Source organism: Parambassis ranga, chromosome 7 (assembly GCF_900634625.1).
Source record: "Parambassis ranga chromosome 7, fParRan2.1, whole genome shotgun sequence".
NCBI lineage: Eukaryota > Metazoa > Chordata > Actinopteri > Ambassidae > Parambassis > Parambassis ranga.
The window spans coordinates 22,522,487-22,539,961 of record NC_041028.1 but is presented as its reverse complement, the minus strand read 5'-3'; the positions used below and the strand labels follow the sequence as shown (position 1 = coordinate 22,539,961).

General features: G+C 42.4%; 2 protein-coding genes across 9 annotated transcripts in view; one reads left to right on the top strand and one right to left on the bottom strand.

Annotated features, from left to right (window-relative positions):
• Positions 1 to 121: 121 nt before the first annotated feature.
• Positions 122 to 1,983, bottom strand: taf11 (TAF11 RNA polymerase II, TATA box binding protein (TBP)-associated factor). The gene is made up of 6 exons (XM_028410152.1): positions 1,715 to 1,983; positions 1,346 to 1,561; positions 909 to 1,039; positions 719 to 806; positions 539 to 635; positions 122 to 448 (listed from the first exon to the last, which is right to left on the bottom strand). Exons 2-6 carry the CDS (start codon positions 1,514 to 1,516, stop codon positions 318 to 320), a joined length of 618 nt encoding a protein of 205 aa, XP_028265953.1. The 5' UTR covers positions 1,517 to 1,561; positions 1,715 to 1,983; the 3' UTR covers positions 122 to 317.
• A 542-nt stretch (positions 1,984 to 2,525) lies between these two features.
• anks1aa (ankyrin repeat and sterile alpha motif domain containing 1Aa) overlaps positions 2,526 to 17,475 on the top strand; it is a 51,337-nt gene continuing 36,387 nt past the window's right edge. For 5 of the 8 annotated variants that reach the window (XM_028409316.1, XM_028409315.1, XM_028409310.1 and 2 more), the window contains exons 1-4: positions 2,526 to 3,046; positions 12,117 to 12,197; positions 12,412 to 12,568; positions 13,236 to 13,298. In XM_028409316.1, coding sequence (XP_028265117.1) covers positions 2,877 to 3,046; positions 12,117 to 12,197; positions 12,412 to 12,568; positions 13,236 to 13,298 — 471 coding nt within the window. In that variant the 5' untranslated portion in view covers positions 2,526 to 2,876. The remainder of the gene's footprint in view (positions 3,047 to 12,116; positions 12,198 to 12,411; positions 12,569 to 13,235; positions 13,299 to 17,475) is intronic. The other 3 variants (XM_028409318.1, XM_028409317.1, XM_028409312.1) reach the window with 1 other exon arrangement.

Genomic DNA, 17,475 nt, shown 5'->3' with positions numbered 1-17,475 from the left:
ACTATTGGGATTTATAGTTTCTTTTCTTTTTTTGGCTGTATCTGCTGTCTGTATCTATAATACAAAGGTTTAAATGTCCATAGTTTCTGCTAACTGTTCCAGTTCTCCATGACACAACAGGTAAGAACAAAACATTTATTGTTTTTAAGTAAAAACTATTTACAACCATTGTACATAATGCCACACTGTTAACTGTATTGCATTAACCATTTACAGAGGTTAGTGGCAGGTCTAATTTTCAGCGGTGTTTCATGGGTCCATGTGATGCACCACTTTTTAAATCAACGGCATCCTTAATAATCTGCAGTTTGGGTGCTTCAGGGAAATAGGATGTTCTTGTACTTGGTGTTAGGAATTTGATCTCTGCTCTTCAACCTCCTCACTGCTTCCCTCATATGCTTTGGTTGAAGTGGTGGCGTGTCGCCCCACTTCTCACAAACATCAAGCGCTGTAAGGAGAAAGTAACAATTTAACTACATTGTAATAGAGATGGAATTTATTTATTCAGAATTGATTGTTTTATAAACTCTTGTCTTACCTTCCTCAACAATTTCCCCAGCAAAAACCTTGGAAATACCAGACATCGCAATCACAACATTCTGGGAGACTGATGATCCTGTTATGGACTGGATCAGCTAGATTATTAAAAAAAAAAATACACTGATATTTTAGTGTTGGATAGGATTTAAAAACACTTCACATTTCATTAACAGCTTACCCTCTTAATGGCAGCCTTAGGAAAGGCAGAACGTCTGTACATCTCGTAACGGTTTAGCTGCTCTTCAGAAAAGGACGACACCAAAACCCTTAAAAGACACAGCAAGTGTTGGTGAAATTTAACCGGATGAGACCTCAACAATTAATGGCAAGAATTAGAATAATCAGTAAGGTTACAAATTCAGTCTTACTGCATCTTTTGTATTTCATCTTCATCAACTTTGTGGCGTTTCTCCTTTTTCTTCTCTGGTTCCACCTTCAATCGTTTAGAAGGAGGCTGGCCAGAGGTTCCTCCTTCCTCATCCTCACCTGCCACCGAGTCCTACCAATAAGCACAAATACACTCAAATTACATGAACTGTTTATTGATAGGTTTGATGATATCATGTGTCTGACCTATTTTGTATGTGTATTTATAGAACTTGAAAACTTCCTTATCTGTACCAAAACACCTGCATTGCAGTAACACTAGTACACAAAAGTAAAAATGTTTATCCAGCCATGGTGATCAGTGGTGTAATCCTGTTATATATATAGAAATATATAACAGGATATATTATATATATTATAAAATGGGTTTGTATAATCCATTTAATCTTGAATGTCAGAATAAAAAGACTGAACTCACGAGTTTAACCTCCTGTTTTGGCTGATCTTGCGAGGACGACTCTTTGTTTTCATCTGCAGGTTTTTCTGCGGCAGCTACAGTTGCAGGTTCCTCTGATTTAGGATGTTCCTCGGTAGCAGATGTCGTCCTTTCAGGTGTATCCTCTGTTTTTATCCGTGCTGGATCTGCCATAATTACTCAATCACTCTTATACCACGGACCGAAGAGCTTCAGATTCTGAAAACATCAATGACAGTTACTGTATTTAGCAACACAACTTAACATAACTCATTTTCACAAGCTACACTAATGTTACCCGGAACACCTCGACAAAAATATACGTTTGCGTTATGAGGAACTTACGAACAACATTTGAATACATGCACATACCTTATTTGCAGCTAGGCGTCAACAAAGCAGCAGCTACAGCCAAGCTAGCGACGCTAAGCTAATGTTGAAAGCTAACTAACAGCAACAAGGCTAATACATCCCCAATCTATGTGTTATTTGCCTCAGAATGCAAACAACAACAATACGCCTAATTCACATAATATTATATAAATTGAATATATTCAAATATCTGGGGTAAGAGGAATGATAGCCAGTAACGCAAGCAGCTACTTCTCTCGACTCGCTGCTGGTTGCTAACAGCATCGGCATTTCCGTTTCCGTTTTGTACAAACTTTATTAACAACTGGTTATGTACAAAACAAATTGCCTTTGTCGTACTACACCAGGTATTAGTCGTTTTATGTGTTTTGCTATAACTGACTACAGCATTTTAATTGTAAGTAACCTGTTTACCGTTCGTCACAAAATATATTACAATAAACACCCCTCCCTTTAATTGTCATTAAAACAATAAAAAGTTCTACTGGCGAAATAAATGTGAATTTGTCATTAAATTGCTGAATATTTAGTGTAAATTATTGTCCGGACTCATGATGAGTAACTGTGTAGTTGCGTGACTGATAACGCTGTTAGTGAATAATTTAAGAGGCAGGTTTGTAATTTTACTGTGCGTACTAGAATTAGCAATAGCACCGATATCAGAAGCAGTGGACGGGACTAATCCTTTAGGGCTCTAACCCGGGAGCCATATTGCTTCTGCACATCCCTGTGAGGTGTGAAGCAGCTAGGGCGGCGGTGGTAGGGGCTGTGTGTGCGTGCGTGTGTGCGTGCGTTTGGAGGGTTTCGGATTGGAGATGCAGAAAGAAAGGGCAGTTTCGAGGAAGTGACGGACGACGCTCGGGAGACTGGTCAGAGGAAGTTTGCTCGATGCTGGTGCCGTGCTGCTGAACGAAACTTTTCCTCCCCCTTGAGCGCCAGCGGCACCGTGGATCGGTACGGACGGACCCAGCGGCGGTGGGAGCTTTTTGTTTCCGCGCCAGACGAGCAGCACTGAGGAATAACTTGTGTTTGGGAGACAGAGGGGACCACAGAGGAATTTTACTCTCCATAAGCCAAACACCCCCTTCCCTCACCCTCTCCCACCCCCTGTTTTCCTCCTCTTCCCCGCGCTTCCTCTAAATTATTTCTTCTGGGATCCGCGATGGGGAAGGAGCAGGAGCTTCTGGAAGCGGCGCGCACGGGAAACCTAGCCGCGGTGGAGAAGCTTTTATCCGGGAAGCGACAGTCCGCTGGCGGATCGTCTGGGACCGGTGGAAGCAGCAATAGCGGGGGCCACGGCGCCTCCTCTCATACGCTCTCCAGCCTCCTCAGGTAGGGCTCAGGGAAATGTAACTCAATGGGGAGACACACAGCGGCATTGTCCTCATGAAATATCCCCCTCAAACATTTACAGCTTACATTAATGATTAGTGGAACGCTGTACAGATGCCAAACAAACAACTCAAGGCAGCGGAGAAGCAGTGGCATGCTTCTTTGTTAGCTTACAGCTGCTGTGTTCCTACTGTACTGTACATAAACGAGCTGGAAGGCAATTGTGCAACTTAACCAGAGAAATCTGTAACAAAACAGCACTTGATCTCTGTAAATAAACAGGCACAGAATTATTTAGAGTTGTTTACATACAGCCCTGCATGCATGCTGGTGTAGCTGGAACCAAAAGACAGTTGTCAGAATTTTTGATGTGGGTTTTTCACATCCATAAAAGACCTAAGGGAGGTTCAGATGCTCTTTCGAGGCATCACTGGTGTTTTCTCTGCTCTATTTGTCATGAGTTCTGAATTAAACATTAAAAAGCAGGTTATTTTATAGCACATGTCATAGTTACCTAGATGGAAACTATAAAAAACACACACTGATTTGCCTAAAATTCATATTATTAATGGCTGTGATACATCACTGTCTCACCCGGAGCAGCATCTAGTCTACCTTCTTCATAAGTTTGAGCAGATGTTGGTCATATTAAATAATAGGCTGAATCAGATAAGTTCAGGGTTTCATTTTGTTCAGCAGATGTTATCTCACTTATAGTCCAACCATAACAAGATTGTGGATATTACTAGGGCTGAAAGATATTGTTCTGGATCCATGAACTGCAGTTTCATAAAGTATCTTTAGCAGAGAGGGAACCTCTATATGAGATCGAACTCCTGGCCGCCAGGGTAAGTGGTGCCGGTCAGAAGCCCACAAATGGCCCATCTGCACATCTTATTCTGATGCTGAGCACACGCAGGTGAACATGTGTCAATCAAAACATGAAATTGCTCCTCGGGGAGCCCCTCGGTGCCTGCCGCCTCCCATCTGAGGGAGAAGTGTTAAGGCGAAGCTTGAGGTGATGCATCGCTGTGTTACTTAGTGCAGACCGCACAATGTACTCAAGGTAATTACATTAAACCCTTCTAATCGGAAATCCAATTCAGAGATGTCATGCAGTCAAGGCTGACTCGCACTCTCTCTCTCTCTCTCTCTCACTCATCTGTGGGCGGACTGAAGATCCCATTGTGTCATCTGTTCTGTCTTGAGTAATCAATGTTTGGCAATGATAGCTCTGGGAAATTATTGGCTAGACTTTGTAGGAAATAAATTCACTACATGTATGGATGTGAAAGGCCTGTTGCCAGTGCACACCTGAGCTTATAGGACAGGAGTATTGACCACAAAGCAGCTCGGAGGGATTGCCACTAATGCTATTGTCTATGACATTTGATTGAGTTTGCATTAATCAAAATATCAATACGTCACAGGGCATCACACTGAATTGCTGCAGTAGGACAGGCTGTGGGTTTGTGTGTGTGTTGTTTCTTTCCCTCTTTAGCCTCATGCATTGTTAGAAAGTGTAGGCCTGTAATCCTGTCAGACCAGATTTGTTCTGTGGGTAGGACAGCTTTCTTTGGTAAATTTCAGCCCATGTTGGTTGTATATCGGCATCACGTTGGAAGGCTGTGTGATTGTTTTCTTCTTCTGCTGTAGTCCACACACATTCACTTCCACTTGTGTTATAAAACTTCTCCATAATGTGTGTTTGTTGCTGCTCTGTAATAACAGGATATTAAGCCTTGTGAAGTGAAAATAGTCAACAATAACTTCCTGTTTATTAGATCAAATTGCTGGATGATCTAATCGGCTTCATTACTGTTCTTTGAAGGTGTGTGTGTGTTTCCACTAGATTTTTGGCGTTCTTGCTCTGGAATGGGGTGCAGGTTAAGACTTGCAGTGTTTTTGTAACCAGGCCGTTGTACAGCTCTGCTCTGCGGAATGTCTGCTTTCCCAGGAGGCTGCATCCCAGCCGTTGCCATGGGATAAAAACACCGACCCCGGCATGTTTAACGCCACCGCCGCCCCCAAACATTTGTTCTGTGGTGCTCCATTAACGCTACAATGAGCTGGGCAGGGCTTCCTCATGTAGTAAGGTCACGGTAGAACCTTGATAGTACCTCTGCACAGTGGCGGCTGCAGATTTGTTGGTGCAGATGTTTGATCAGCTGATACTGTTGGAAGCCTTATCAGTGTCAATCTTAGAGTATACACTCATTTTTTTTCTTGCTAGTTATAACAAGGGGCCCCATCATGACCTGTCTTGATCCCTGAGATGTACAGGAAGAGTTCGTCACCAGCACTTCCTGGCCCGGGTTGTCCAAACACAGGCAGCTGCTGGAGTTAGACCGGAGGTAAGACAAGTCCCTGGCAGGGAAAGTGCCTGCCCACTGAGGGGAAATTAACAGAGGAATGCATGGAGTCCTGGACAGACGCTCTGAGAGCTTAGCCAGATGAGGGCTCGTCTCCGAGCTCCACAGGCATGTCTTTTGTCCCTCTGACAAAGCGTAGAATGCTGCTTTTCATATTCATATCAGTCCCAAAAGACCATTCTGGGGCTTTTCTATACTGTTTTAGTTTTACAAAGAAAATTGAGCTGTCATTTGGATAGAATTGGACCACCTATAAGGAAGAGTATACTCATGTGGGGTGTTATATCCTGCTGCTGTAGATTGATGTGGGGGCAGCGTTTGGTGATAAATGTATTCACAAAGGCTGCTTAGATACGTGTCTATTTTCTAAATGCTAGCACAGAAAGCATTTCTATCAGTTTGGTGACTTGGTTTGCATTTTAAGAGGCTTGGCTGCAACTCCAGATCATTCCATCCCATTACATCCACAATTTCTGGCTCATCCTGAGCAGACCCGCGCTGTCAGACTGGTGTCAGCAGAGAGAATATCGGCTGCATGAGAACTAGCACATCCTGTCCTTAAAAACAAAAAACTAAATTCCCTCTAGCCTCTCTTTTTATTTGGACCAGTGTGCATGTATATGTGAAGGTGCACTGTGTGTGTGTGTGCTTGACAGGCTCACAGCGGGGCTCTGACACACTCAGTGCTTCACAGAAATTCATGCAGCCTGTCTCACTGCCAGCAGTTATAGACAGCCGTAACAGGGCCTTTTCCTCCATTTTTATACCCTTGGAGAAAAGCTCTGGTCTTTTCCTTTTGTGAAGTAAAAAAACTGGACAAACAGCAGGCATGGCAGGCACATTTCATCATTTGTTGACCTTTGAACTGTGAGAAACTGTAGCTGGTTCAACCCAGGAGGGAGCAGTGGTAGCTGGGAAATCTAACACCTCCATGTTAGCATTCCTGGGGCATCAGAGTTTGGGATGCTGTGCGCGTTATGTTTACGGCTCGTGTTTGTGTAGTCTGTTAAAGCAGGCAGAAAGGCAATGATGAATTCCACATGTGTGTGTGTGTGTGTGTGTGTGTGTGTGTGTGTGTGGAGCAGATACAGACGAATACAGTGTCCTTTCCATGCTGTATGTAACCCTCTTTACTTTAAACCAATGGTGGCTGGCTAAAAATAGATTTCATCCAAGTGGGTCAGGGGGTTCTTGATTAGTTTGAAGAAGCAATGGTTCCTTTGAAGTAGGATGTAAGGGAGAGTTTCAGTCTCACCATAAGTTTGTCTTTTTTTTCTCTGATTTCTTGGAAAAAATGCAGCTATTTGCAACGTCTTTGTCTCTGTTGCTTCCTGTGTTAAAGAAACAGAAAGCTGACATGAGCAGGACAGCAGCACATGGACACATTACAATCTCAGCTTGTTTATGTAAACTCTCTCTCACCCCCACTCAGTGAAACCCTTATGATAACAAATGGACAAATGGAAAAAGATAAGGCTGCGGTGGTGGTGGTGGATCTGTGTGTGGTGTCTGTTTTGGACCTATTTAAAGGACGAGGAGGACGTGTCTCTCGTCCTTTGCTGGCCTACATGTAGTCTGTGTGCAGTCCCACACCCAGACATTTTCATCCGTCTATGCTGGTTGGCTGGCGTCTTCCCTTCTCTCCCACTCTGCTGCTCTCAGCAGTCCTCTTGCCCACCTGCTGGGCTCACGCCAACCTCTACTCCACCTTTAGACTTCAAACATGTTGTGCTTGGAGCCGGAGCAGTAGTCCTGCCCCCTCTGACACAGGAAACAAATTAGTGGAGATATGTTTTTTAAATTTCCCTTTTGCACAGCTGTTTTTTCAAATCATTAAAAAAGGAATAGCAAAGTATGAGAATTGGCATGACAGCACATGGGCAACCCTGTGAACCACACTTACTTCTTTCATGTTGACAGATACAGCATAAAGTGTGAGGAAGTTCACTTTTATAGACACAGAGAAATAAAACTGTTGTCCCTGAATGGAAACTAAATGAATCTTCAGCTTTGCAAACTAGATCGTTCTATTCCAAGAAGTGAGCTGTCAGCATGACTGAAAATAACTGCCCATTCATCCAGTGAGATTTTAGCTGAAACTCCACATGAGCACGCTCTTTAAGCAAAACACTCAGTGTGCACAGTCAGATCTGTTTGCATGTTCTGTGAAGTCCAGTGGTTAAAGAACTGGCTGTGATTTATAAGTCATTGTTTTTTGTTTACTGCTTTTTCTGCTATATTCATCCCAACTTGTTTTTTATCCAGCTCTGCCAACAGCAGCTTTCATGCCCATCATCGTGATTCTGCAGGATCCTGAAGGACTGCTTTAAGCATATGCAGTTTATTCACACCTCCTGGTGCAACACAGCGACTGTGTGAAATGCTCACTGTGGTTTATGTGTCAGAGCTGTGAACAAGCACTGCACAGAGCTATAGCATATCTCATCATTTACATTATGATCAGTTTATACTATATTTTTGCCAGACACAAGAGGTTGAAAGTCGCATCGCCTCACATTGCTATGATCTGCATGACTCTGCTCTGTCCTCATGTCCCCTCTGCTCCTGGATGTAGACAGCCTCTCTTTCATTAAGCCCCAGTCTGTGGCAGCCAACACGTCTGCTGTTGATGCCCTGACTTCTTTCTTCTTTCTAATCCTGTTTATGTTTCTCCATTAATGAAAATGAGTTCAACAGAGTAGCCTTCAACATGTGCTGTTGCTGCAACATGGGCTCATCACGAGCTTTAGAAAATATACAGAAGTACTTAAATTTCACAAAATGAAAGCATCAAACCTGTTGGAGTTGTTTGTTCGCATAATCAGTTTCTCTGTTTTAGATTATGCTCATGTGTAATTACAGTCGTTCCATTGTCTATGCTAGCGTTGGCATCTCAACTGAGCATTTTTTTCATTCACTCAGTCCCTAAGTATTGTCCTCACCAGTCATGGTGGACTCTGGCAGGTACTCCAGCCTCTGCTGAGGGGAAGATGCACAGTGTGACTGTTTTGGCAGCAGGGCATTTGGTTTCAGCACCCGCCAGCAGTATGCATAATTAAGCCCAATTTCCCTGCCGGTGCCTGACATGCGCCAGTCACTGCTGGGCTCAGTGCCCTGGGCAAGACTAATCCCTGGCAGTGTGGTCACACTGCTAATAGGCTGCAGGACAAATCTGTTTATTTGACACCAGGTTCACACACTCACCTGGGCTCTTATTTGCTCAAAGCTAACTGCTGGATTTTGCCTTGCCATTTCCCCAGGGCTCCATAAATAAACAGAATTTTATTACTTCTGGTCCCACTGGAATTGTTATAGATTTTTTTTCTTTTGCCCTTAAGGGGAACTAAGAATATTTACATTGAGTTACTTGGTGTTATCTAAAAAAAAAATGCAGCCAGCAGTGCAGTAAAAACATGGATCTTGCAGTTCTGGCTTGTCTTGATTATAACATGTAGCAAAATAAGTGGTTAGCATTAGCTAATTATTGCGTGTGATGTGGGCTTTTTACATTCATTGATTGGTTATTGACAAAATTATCATTACAAACTTATTTTTATTTGTTTTGTCAGGATAAAAACATTCCAGTGTCCTCTGTAGGAATTAGTGAGCTCTGTGACATTTAGACATTAAGGGAAAAAAACAGAAGAGATTTAGTGTTTCAGTCTACATATTTTCTTCTCTTTATGTGTGACTAATATAAGCAAACTAACACAGACAATACACAAAAGAGGGAAAACGTTATTATCCGTCCTCCTCTTGCAGCGGCCAGGCTTTGTACAGCACAGAATCACAGCCCCCCAGAATCTCTTTCAAAACTTGGTCTTCATCCGGCTGATATTCCCTCAGGCAAATTAAGGATTAGCCCAGCCTTTCAAACAGGAATTCCTCAGTCAGTTCCCATGAATGCGCCCCCTCCCAAACCAAATCAACTCTTGTTTTGCCCATTGCCCTGCTACAGGCCTAAGCCCCATCCCCTCCGTTAGGTTGGTTGTGAGCCGTAGTAAGAGGATGAAGTGGATTGTCGAGCACCACTCTGACTCATGCCCTTGAGTGCCGTGCTGCCAAAATGCTCAGAGGACGTAACACTTAAACTGCGCTTAAAGCTGATGCTGCAGGCAGCTTTGTTAATAGCAAAATACTATGACACTGATAAAATGTAATGAGCGCACACATCTTTCACTTTGCATGAAGGTGATTCTGACAGGACGCATAAACAGGCTGATATAATGGAAGTGGAAAGCACTGACACATTAAACAATCTTCACCAATTTGCAAAAGCCATCATAAAATGTATTCTCACTTCTATTTTCTCTTATAAATTGTTGAATTAAAACATGAAAGTATAAGCTTGTAACATGCCGTGTGGTGCATCTACAGGGTTCTCCATGACTCAGGTTAGGTCTCATGGGGGAGTAACAACACACAGCGTTGAGCATGATCGGTCATGTTCTGTCAGCCTGGGCTTGGGACAGATAGATATGCATTTCCTGTGATTTCTGACAACTTGTAAACAAAAATGACATAATGTTTTGCCCTTTTAATGAAATATGCCAGCCGGTTGTTTCATGCATAATTAGGAAACTGTATAGGATATACAATACAAGTTTTATACCAAGTTGATATTATTTTGGTAGGAAGTATGTTTCTTTGACTAAAGTTTGATTAATGCGTTCAGGTTATGACCATGCACTTTAACTTTTTGGCTGCTAAACTTAACGATCACATTGTAAATGGATAACAAATGGTCAGATCTGCTTCAACATCCATGTGGTTTTACAAGCATATAAAATTCACCCTCCTCCATCCGGCTTTTGTTAGATATTTTTTTTCCGCACACACTTACATGTGGGTGAGGTGACTATGAGGTTAGTCTTCAGCCCCTGATTGACACCTGGGTGAACTGACACTAAACTTTAGGCCTTTTATTTTCAGCAATCTTTGTATTTCAGTTGATGTTCCCCTTGTGACAGTCTGCAGTGAAGTAGAAATGACATGTTAATTATGTGCATAAACATGCATTTCTCTGTAATCTTTACTGGCCCTGTGGATTTTGTGTTTATGTTAATTTGAATATGGGATTTTTTGCTTTAAGTACTTACATAACTCTTTAATCTAGGGCAGTAACTGGAGTTCTGCCTCTGTTTTCCCTCTTCATGTACGGCGGGCATGTACAAGGCAGTGTTGCTGTACTTTTTTTTTTTTTTTACTACAACCAGGAACAGAGGGAATATGTGTGAAGCCTTAAGAGTTGACATAATCGTAGCTCGCACATTTATCCCCTTCCCTGACAGGAATTTATCATTTCCTCCCACCACATTTTCCCCACTCTTAGCATTTCCTCCTAGCACCGCTTTTGATGTCCCGTGACTTCACGGCTGCCTGACTTGGTAAGATGAGACCCAGGAGGCCTGCTGTAAGAAATAAACAGCTTAGGTTATGAGTGGTAGAGTGGTGCATCCCTGTGTGTCTGAGCTCTGTCAGGCCCATTGTTCTGCAGGCTACAGAGCCCTCCAAGACACTTATTTAATGAGACGGCTCTGACTGTGTAATTGCAGGCTGCTCTGAGAACTATTATGGGAGATGTATTTTAGGGGGCAAAACAGCCATTACTGCGACAAAAACCAAGCTGCGTGTGTGAAAAGTAGCCGTGGAGCTGTGGCCACACCTTCTACACTGCTGATCAGTTGTGTTCAATTCCTAAGGGTTAAAATAGACATCAGGAATTCTCCTGCTTCTCTCCAGGTTTCATTCATACTAATCATTACTGCAGCAGTCAAATCAGTGTTATGCAGTGGTTTTAACACAGTTTTCAGACATATCAAAAGTAAATATTAAGATAAAGAAACAGAATACTTCACACATTTTTTTAAAGATGTTCTCTTCCATGTATGATTTATTCTCTCTGAGGCCCAGCTGTTTTGCTCCAATTCTCTTTCAGTATAGCAAATGACTCTGGTCTCAGATATTTGGTTCACCAGTGCTGGGAATTCCGAGTCACATGATTTATTTAGGATGTGTTAAGGTCTTTCATATCCCGTCCTGGCACTCTGTCTCACCAGACATGTTTTAGCTTCTTAAATTTCTGTCTTCATCCTTCCTTATATGCCCCCCTCCCCTCTATAATCATTCTCTTATTCCTCCTCACCACAGAGCTCTTTGCAAATTAAAACAAAACAAACCAATCTGAGCTGACAGCTGAGTTCGGCTCAAATAATGGGGGAGTGCTGGACTAATGCGGGCCTGCAGGACCTTACACTTTAACCCTTCGCTGCCTCTTGGGCTCCTTCCCATTGCTTTGTTTGTTGTGTGTGTGTGATATTGCATAACAAAAGCCTTCTTCTACTTCAGCACCAAGCCCAGAATAATAAGGGGGCATTGTTACACAGAGTATCAGTAAAATCAAACCAATTGGCTGATCATGGCTGCTCCTCAGTGGTGAAGAGTGTCTTTCTTCCTGGTTTTCCAGTTTGATGGTGCGGCATGTCCTCATTCCTGTTATCTCACATGATTTTGTAGAATAGGAGAGAGAGTGGGTAGGGTTTTGCTGAGAGACTGAGGCCCTGAAAAGACCTTTATCAGAACAGAATCAGTCACACCCACCGTTAAAGTCTTTACAGAGGGATTGGCAGTGTTTGTTTTTATGTATGTGTTGTGTTTTGTGTGTGTTTTGCCTAACAACCCTTTCTGCTCTTTAACAGTATCTGGAGGGGCCCTAATGTGAATTGTGTGGACAGCACTGGATACACCCCTCTCCACCACGCCGCCCTGAACGGACACAGGTAGATCAGAGATGGATATCTGTGGGAACTGGCCTGTTTTTTTCTCCTCTGGTTATGCTCTGCAGTAAATGAGCTCTGCCTTGACAGACAATTGTCCCACAGGGAATACAGAGCTATTGATTGGCTGTTTGCTAAGGCTGCATGTATTTATTAGTGTGGTTTATTTTACTGCTTGCTTTTTCTGACCCTGCCTTGCCCTCTCATTCATCCCTAGTGACGTGGTGGAGGCGCTGCTACGGAACGAGGCCTTGACCAACATCGCAGACAACAAGGGCTGCTACCCTCTCCATCTGGCTGCATGGAAGGGAGATGAACACATCGTAAAGCTTCTCATTCACCAAGGACCTTCGCATCCTAAGCTCAACGAGCAGGTCTGTCACTGAGTGCATGTATTTTGCAGCTCTTACACTTTTCAAATGATGTCAAAACTAAATTTATTAGTTCAATATGCCTCCACCGCACACATGTGCTTCATTTTGTCAAGTCATGTTTTTGCAAGAAAGTAAGAGGGTCCAGCATGGCATGAATTATATTTCAATAATGTGAATGTGAGAAGCGAAGAATGTGACCAGAGTGCTTTAACCTCAGTGCATCATTAATGCAACTTCTCCTTTGATAGTTTCATATTCGAAGTGCTTTGATGCTGTGCTCATGTTAGAAGTGCTTGTTTCCTCTAACCATTTTAACTCCTATGTTTGACATTGTGTTTGGTTGCTTACTGCAGAGACAGCCCTCCAGACTGAAACCGTCTCTGGCCTGGCCTGTTTGGGATGAGGAGAAATGACCCATTATGAGTGTATTTTCTTAAAAGTGCTCAGAACCATAAGAACGTTTAAGCAAAACCAACAATTGGAAACATATATAGTCTCATTTTGTGTCATTTCTCCCTGCCTGTTCATTCATGATTGTCCATTAACTCAAATCTGATTTTTTTTTCTCCTTTTTTTATTTAGTTTGACTCATTTGTGATCATCACTCATTCGTTCATTGCTTGTCTCAACCAAAACCATCGACCTATCTTCTCTTCCTCCCTCCCAGAGCTCTGTAGACCATAAAGAGTTCAAACGCTGTGGGCCCTTTGACCCCTATATTAATGCCAAGGTGTGTACACAGTGCTGCCTGAAAACAACGTTTCCTTTTGAAGTGCTTCCTTTGCTTTTATTCTGTGCTGGCTTGCTGAGCTGGTGGGTTTGTTGCTGCTGCTGCTGCTGCTTTGGGGCCACTCTGCTGCTGAGAAATGGGGAAGCTTTTAATTTCACTTAGTATATAAGTCGATCTCTGCTCTTAGGTTTATACCCTTTAGCTTTATTGATGATATATGTAATATTAGCAACACTGTTTTACAACAAGCTGTCTATCTGTTTGCTAAATGTTTGCTGTTGTGTTGTTCCAGGCTTTTGTACAGGATCAGGAATAAATTAGGCTTTGGGTATACAGTTCCTGGAAAGGGTCGCCCCTCGGAGGCGTTCACATGTGAGGTTTTGTTCCTCAGAGTGAATTTGATTTGAAACCATGTACAACCTGGAGCAGTTGTAGGGAAAAATATTGACTGATTACAAACCATAGCATTAAATAAGGCTCGAACACCCATTTTGATATTTCAGCTGTAGAAGGCTGGAAGATGGAGTAGCTTACAGCAACCTGTTTAACCTGTCAACCGCACACAGCACTGGTGACTCCTGCAGGATTGGGCTGAATTGTGTAATGCTGTTAAATGAGTGCCTAATGGATGAATTGTTTTGTCATGCAGCTAATGGTTATATTCATAACTGAATTAATGATTTACTCAACTGCAATATAATTTAAAAAAAACATGACATTATCTTAGTCTGACTCTAGGAGTCAGTGGCATTTAGTAACAAAGCTAAAGAAGATGAATGATTGTCTTTTCCTTTTTCACCACCAGCAGGTAAAAGTCTCATCTTTTTTTTAAATTTAGGCATCTAATAAATGACCCTGGTCCCTAGTATTTGTCCAAACATTTGGTTAATGATCAGTGTCGCTAGGCAATATTTTCTCTTTAGTGCTAGTAAGCTGATGTTAACATACTAAAGTAGGTGTTAGTAGACTTGTTCACTTGCACATTGCATTGTTATTGTGAACATAATAGCATGCTGGGGTTAGCATTTAGCTCAAGCTAAACTACTATGGGGAAGAGAAGTGTTGGACCCTCCTGGTCCTGGCCAATACAGGGTGTTTGCGTTTGAGCTGTGCCATGAATTACACATCATTTTTATCTCTTACCATCACACCTTGGCACATTTAACCTCTAAAATACTAATAAACCAGGTAAACGTGTGGGCATGATAACTGTACATAGTGTTCCTTAAGCCATATGAGGTCCAGCGTTTTAAAATACATCTTCATGGAGCAGAAAAATGATTGTTACTGAAATGAGTGCACTTTCGGCTTAACCCACTTCTGCTGTTGGCTTTGCCGTATCTTTTATCTGCTGTTGATAAATTCCACTGGGAGCAGAACTGCAGTATCATTTGGACACAGCACTATAATCCACGAGGCCTTATTACATTTCATTCAGAGCACCCTGATAGCATTTAGCTACCCGGGGAAGCCCCGGTCACAGAGGCAGGGACGGAGCTGCAGAGCTGATAGTGTCTCTGACAGTGTCACCCTCACAGTTAGTGCAGTGAACAGTGTGAACATGCTGCTCACTGCATGATTTGATTTTTCTGCAGGCGGAGCTGGAATCCCACCCAGGCCCAAAGCTGAACACTATTTTAGCACATTGTCACATTTCCCCTGGACTAATCTTCTTAGCTTTTGGATGGGGATGCTGGCTTTCTTTAATGCTGCTATAGGAGAGTGCATTTCCTCTGCAGTGGTTATATTTGTCTTACTGATGGATTTCACATTGAGTCTTGTGTTCTGCTGAGATTTTGAGTGACGTTTTAATGTAAACACTTTCACCTGGTAATGAACCTGAATAATTGAAGACTTGTTATGAATAAATCAGAAACATGGATGCACTGTGTGGATGCTCTGACCCTGGTTGTGGTCACGGTTGATGGCATCATGTGACTTGGGTGGGCGGGGGGGCCTCCCCTTCTCATCACACTCCAGGACCAGAGCGCCATCTCATGAGGAGGAGGAGGATGGGAGGTTTTCAGTGTACCAGTCTCTTTGCATCAGCATCAAAGAGAGGTTGCCATGCCATGCCTGGCTGTGTGAGTGTGTAAATGGGTGCGTGCCCTCCTCCTCCCTCCTCCTCCTCCTCCTCCTCCTCCCCCTTTTCTCCCAGTTGTGAGCTTGCACTGCTGAGGAGAGGAAGAGGTGGGACGTTGTCATGGTAACCGTGTCACGGTTTATTGGTCCAGCAGTGGTGGAGAGTGACTGAGTAAAGAGATGCTGCAGTGACTTAGGTGTGTGCTGTGGACTACAGCTTAGGGGACACTCCAGAAATGAGCCTGGACAGTGTCCACATGTCTGTCATGCTGGTCCAGGAAGTCAGCCAGACTAATGTTTATTCATTACACTGCTCTGCTCTCTCCTACTGATGGTGTCCTCTGTGGGTTGGACACTTTGATGGTGTTTCGGACACCACAACAAGGGGAGCACATGCCACTTGAATATTGAGAGGGCATTTTGATCTCTTTTTGGCTTTTTCAGACACTGTAATAAATAAAAGTATCGGCTAAATGTGATGCAGTAGTAAAATTTGATATTGCACAATTTTGAATAATATGTGGGACGCAAATGTAGCCTCTGTTTTATATAAGCAGTGTTGTATGGATATTTGATTTAGAGTGAACTGTTCCTTTTAAGGTCTTGCTGCTGTTTTAATGTTACCTGGAGTACCAGTACCTGGAGAAGGACGTAGTGGTTGAATTGTAATCAAGAAAATCACAGATGTATCTAGATGTTCAGAAACCAGGAAGATGTTATGTTCATATAAATTTAAATAAGGTTCCTCGTTGCTCAAATTAAATGCCATATCTGGTCTGAAATGTTATTTAAAAACCATGATAAGACACAAAATATGGATCCTAATAGGCATAAACACATTTATCCACATCATCTAATAAGTGTTATCTAAAGATCTAAGACCTGGGATCAAACCATAATCAGCATTTGAAAATAAAGTCTATGGCTTGGAAATCCTGCTTCTATAAATCACAGAGCATGTGGTCTTCATTAAATCATTTTTATCACTGACCTCCTTTTTGTTAATTACCTTATTTTCTGTATATTATTGCCATAATTAGATACAGCCCCTGGCCTGTCCAGTCTCGTCACGCTTGCTCTCTCTTCATGTCCTTATATAGGCCACATGTCTAATGCGATATATGTTGGTGATTTTCGACCTTGCCTCAGATATGCAGTGCATCACCTTCAAAGCACACTAAAAGTAAGGTTAAATAGAAAAGGCTGCATAACTGACATTCAGTGAAGATAGAGAGGAAATAGTTTTGGGTAGATATACACTGACAGTATTGGGGAAATGGCTTCTCAGGCTTGATATGAGAGAAACATTTATAAAGGCAGCAGCAAAAGTATTTTATTCTGACTTGGTCACCTCATTTTCAAGTAGAGCAGAGTTTCCCTTCCTACTCTAAGCTACTCATTCCCACTGTCTTTCACCTAAGTGTCCGGCTCTGTCCTCATCGTATGCATCATACTCCCTCTCCCCTCCATACCTTCTGCTCTCTGCTCATCCTCCAGGATGGAGCATGCTCAGAAGACCCCCCTGAGGGAGCATCTTGTTATTTAACAGAAGGATCAGGATTTCTCCATTGTCATGTGTCACATATGCAAATGTTTAGGGTGTGTCTTGTCTTCTCTGTCTGTGTAGGAGGACAGAATCAGAGCAGAGATGGTACCTACTCTGCTCTTATAAGGGCTTATAAATTATGTAGTGATGTTTGGAAAGTGTGTTCCATTTTAATCAAGCAGAATGTGATCAAGTCCTCAGCGCAGGAGAATTATGGCAGGAAGCCAGTTAGACATCCATCTCATAACAAGAACTGCAAGGCCTGTTTACTCTGGAATGCAGTGTTCACATTAAACTCCAGGCAGCCTCTGTATTCATGCTGCTATGCATTTAATGGACAGAACACTTTGGGGATATTTACAAGGTTTCTGACAAACTGAGGAAAAATTACTGTAATTATTGATCCATTTATCTGTAATGCGTTCAAGTAAAATGGCAAAAACACATTCTTTAACTATAAAATGTATAAATAATAGATATAAAAGCATGGCAATGGCTGAAATATTTTATATGTCTTCATAGGACTGGTTACTACACATTAAAAAAATC

Coding starts and splice junctions, on each gene's coding strand:
- taf11 (XM_028410152.1), bottom strand. CDS start 1,516: ATGGCAGATCCAGCACGGATAAAAACAGAGGATACACCTGAAAGGACG. Junction 1,040..1,345: donor CAAAACAGGAGGTTAAACTC/GTGAGTTCAGTC, acceptor GCTTATTGGTAG/GACTCGGTGGCAGGTGAGGA. Junction 807..908: donor GATGAAATACAAAAGATGCA/GTAAGACTGAAT, acceptor GTGTCTTTTAAG/GGTTTTGGTGTCGTCCTTTT.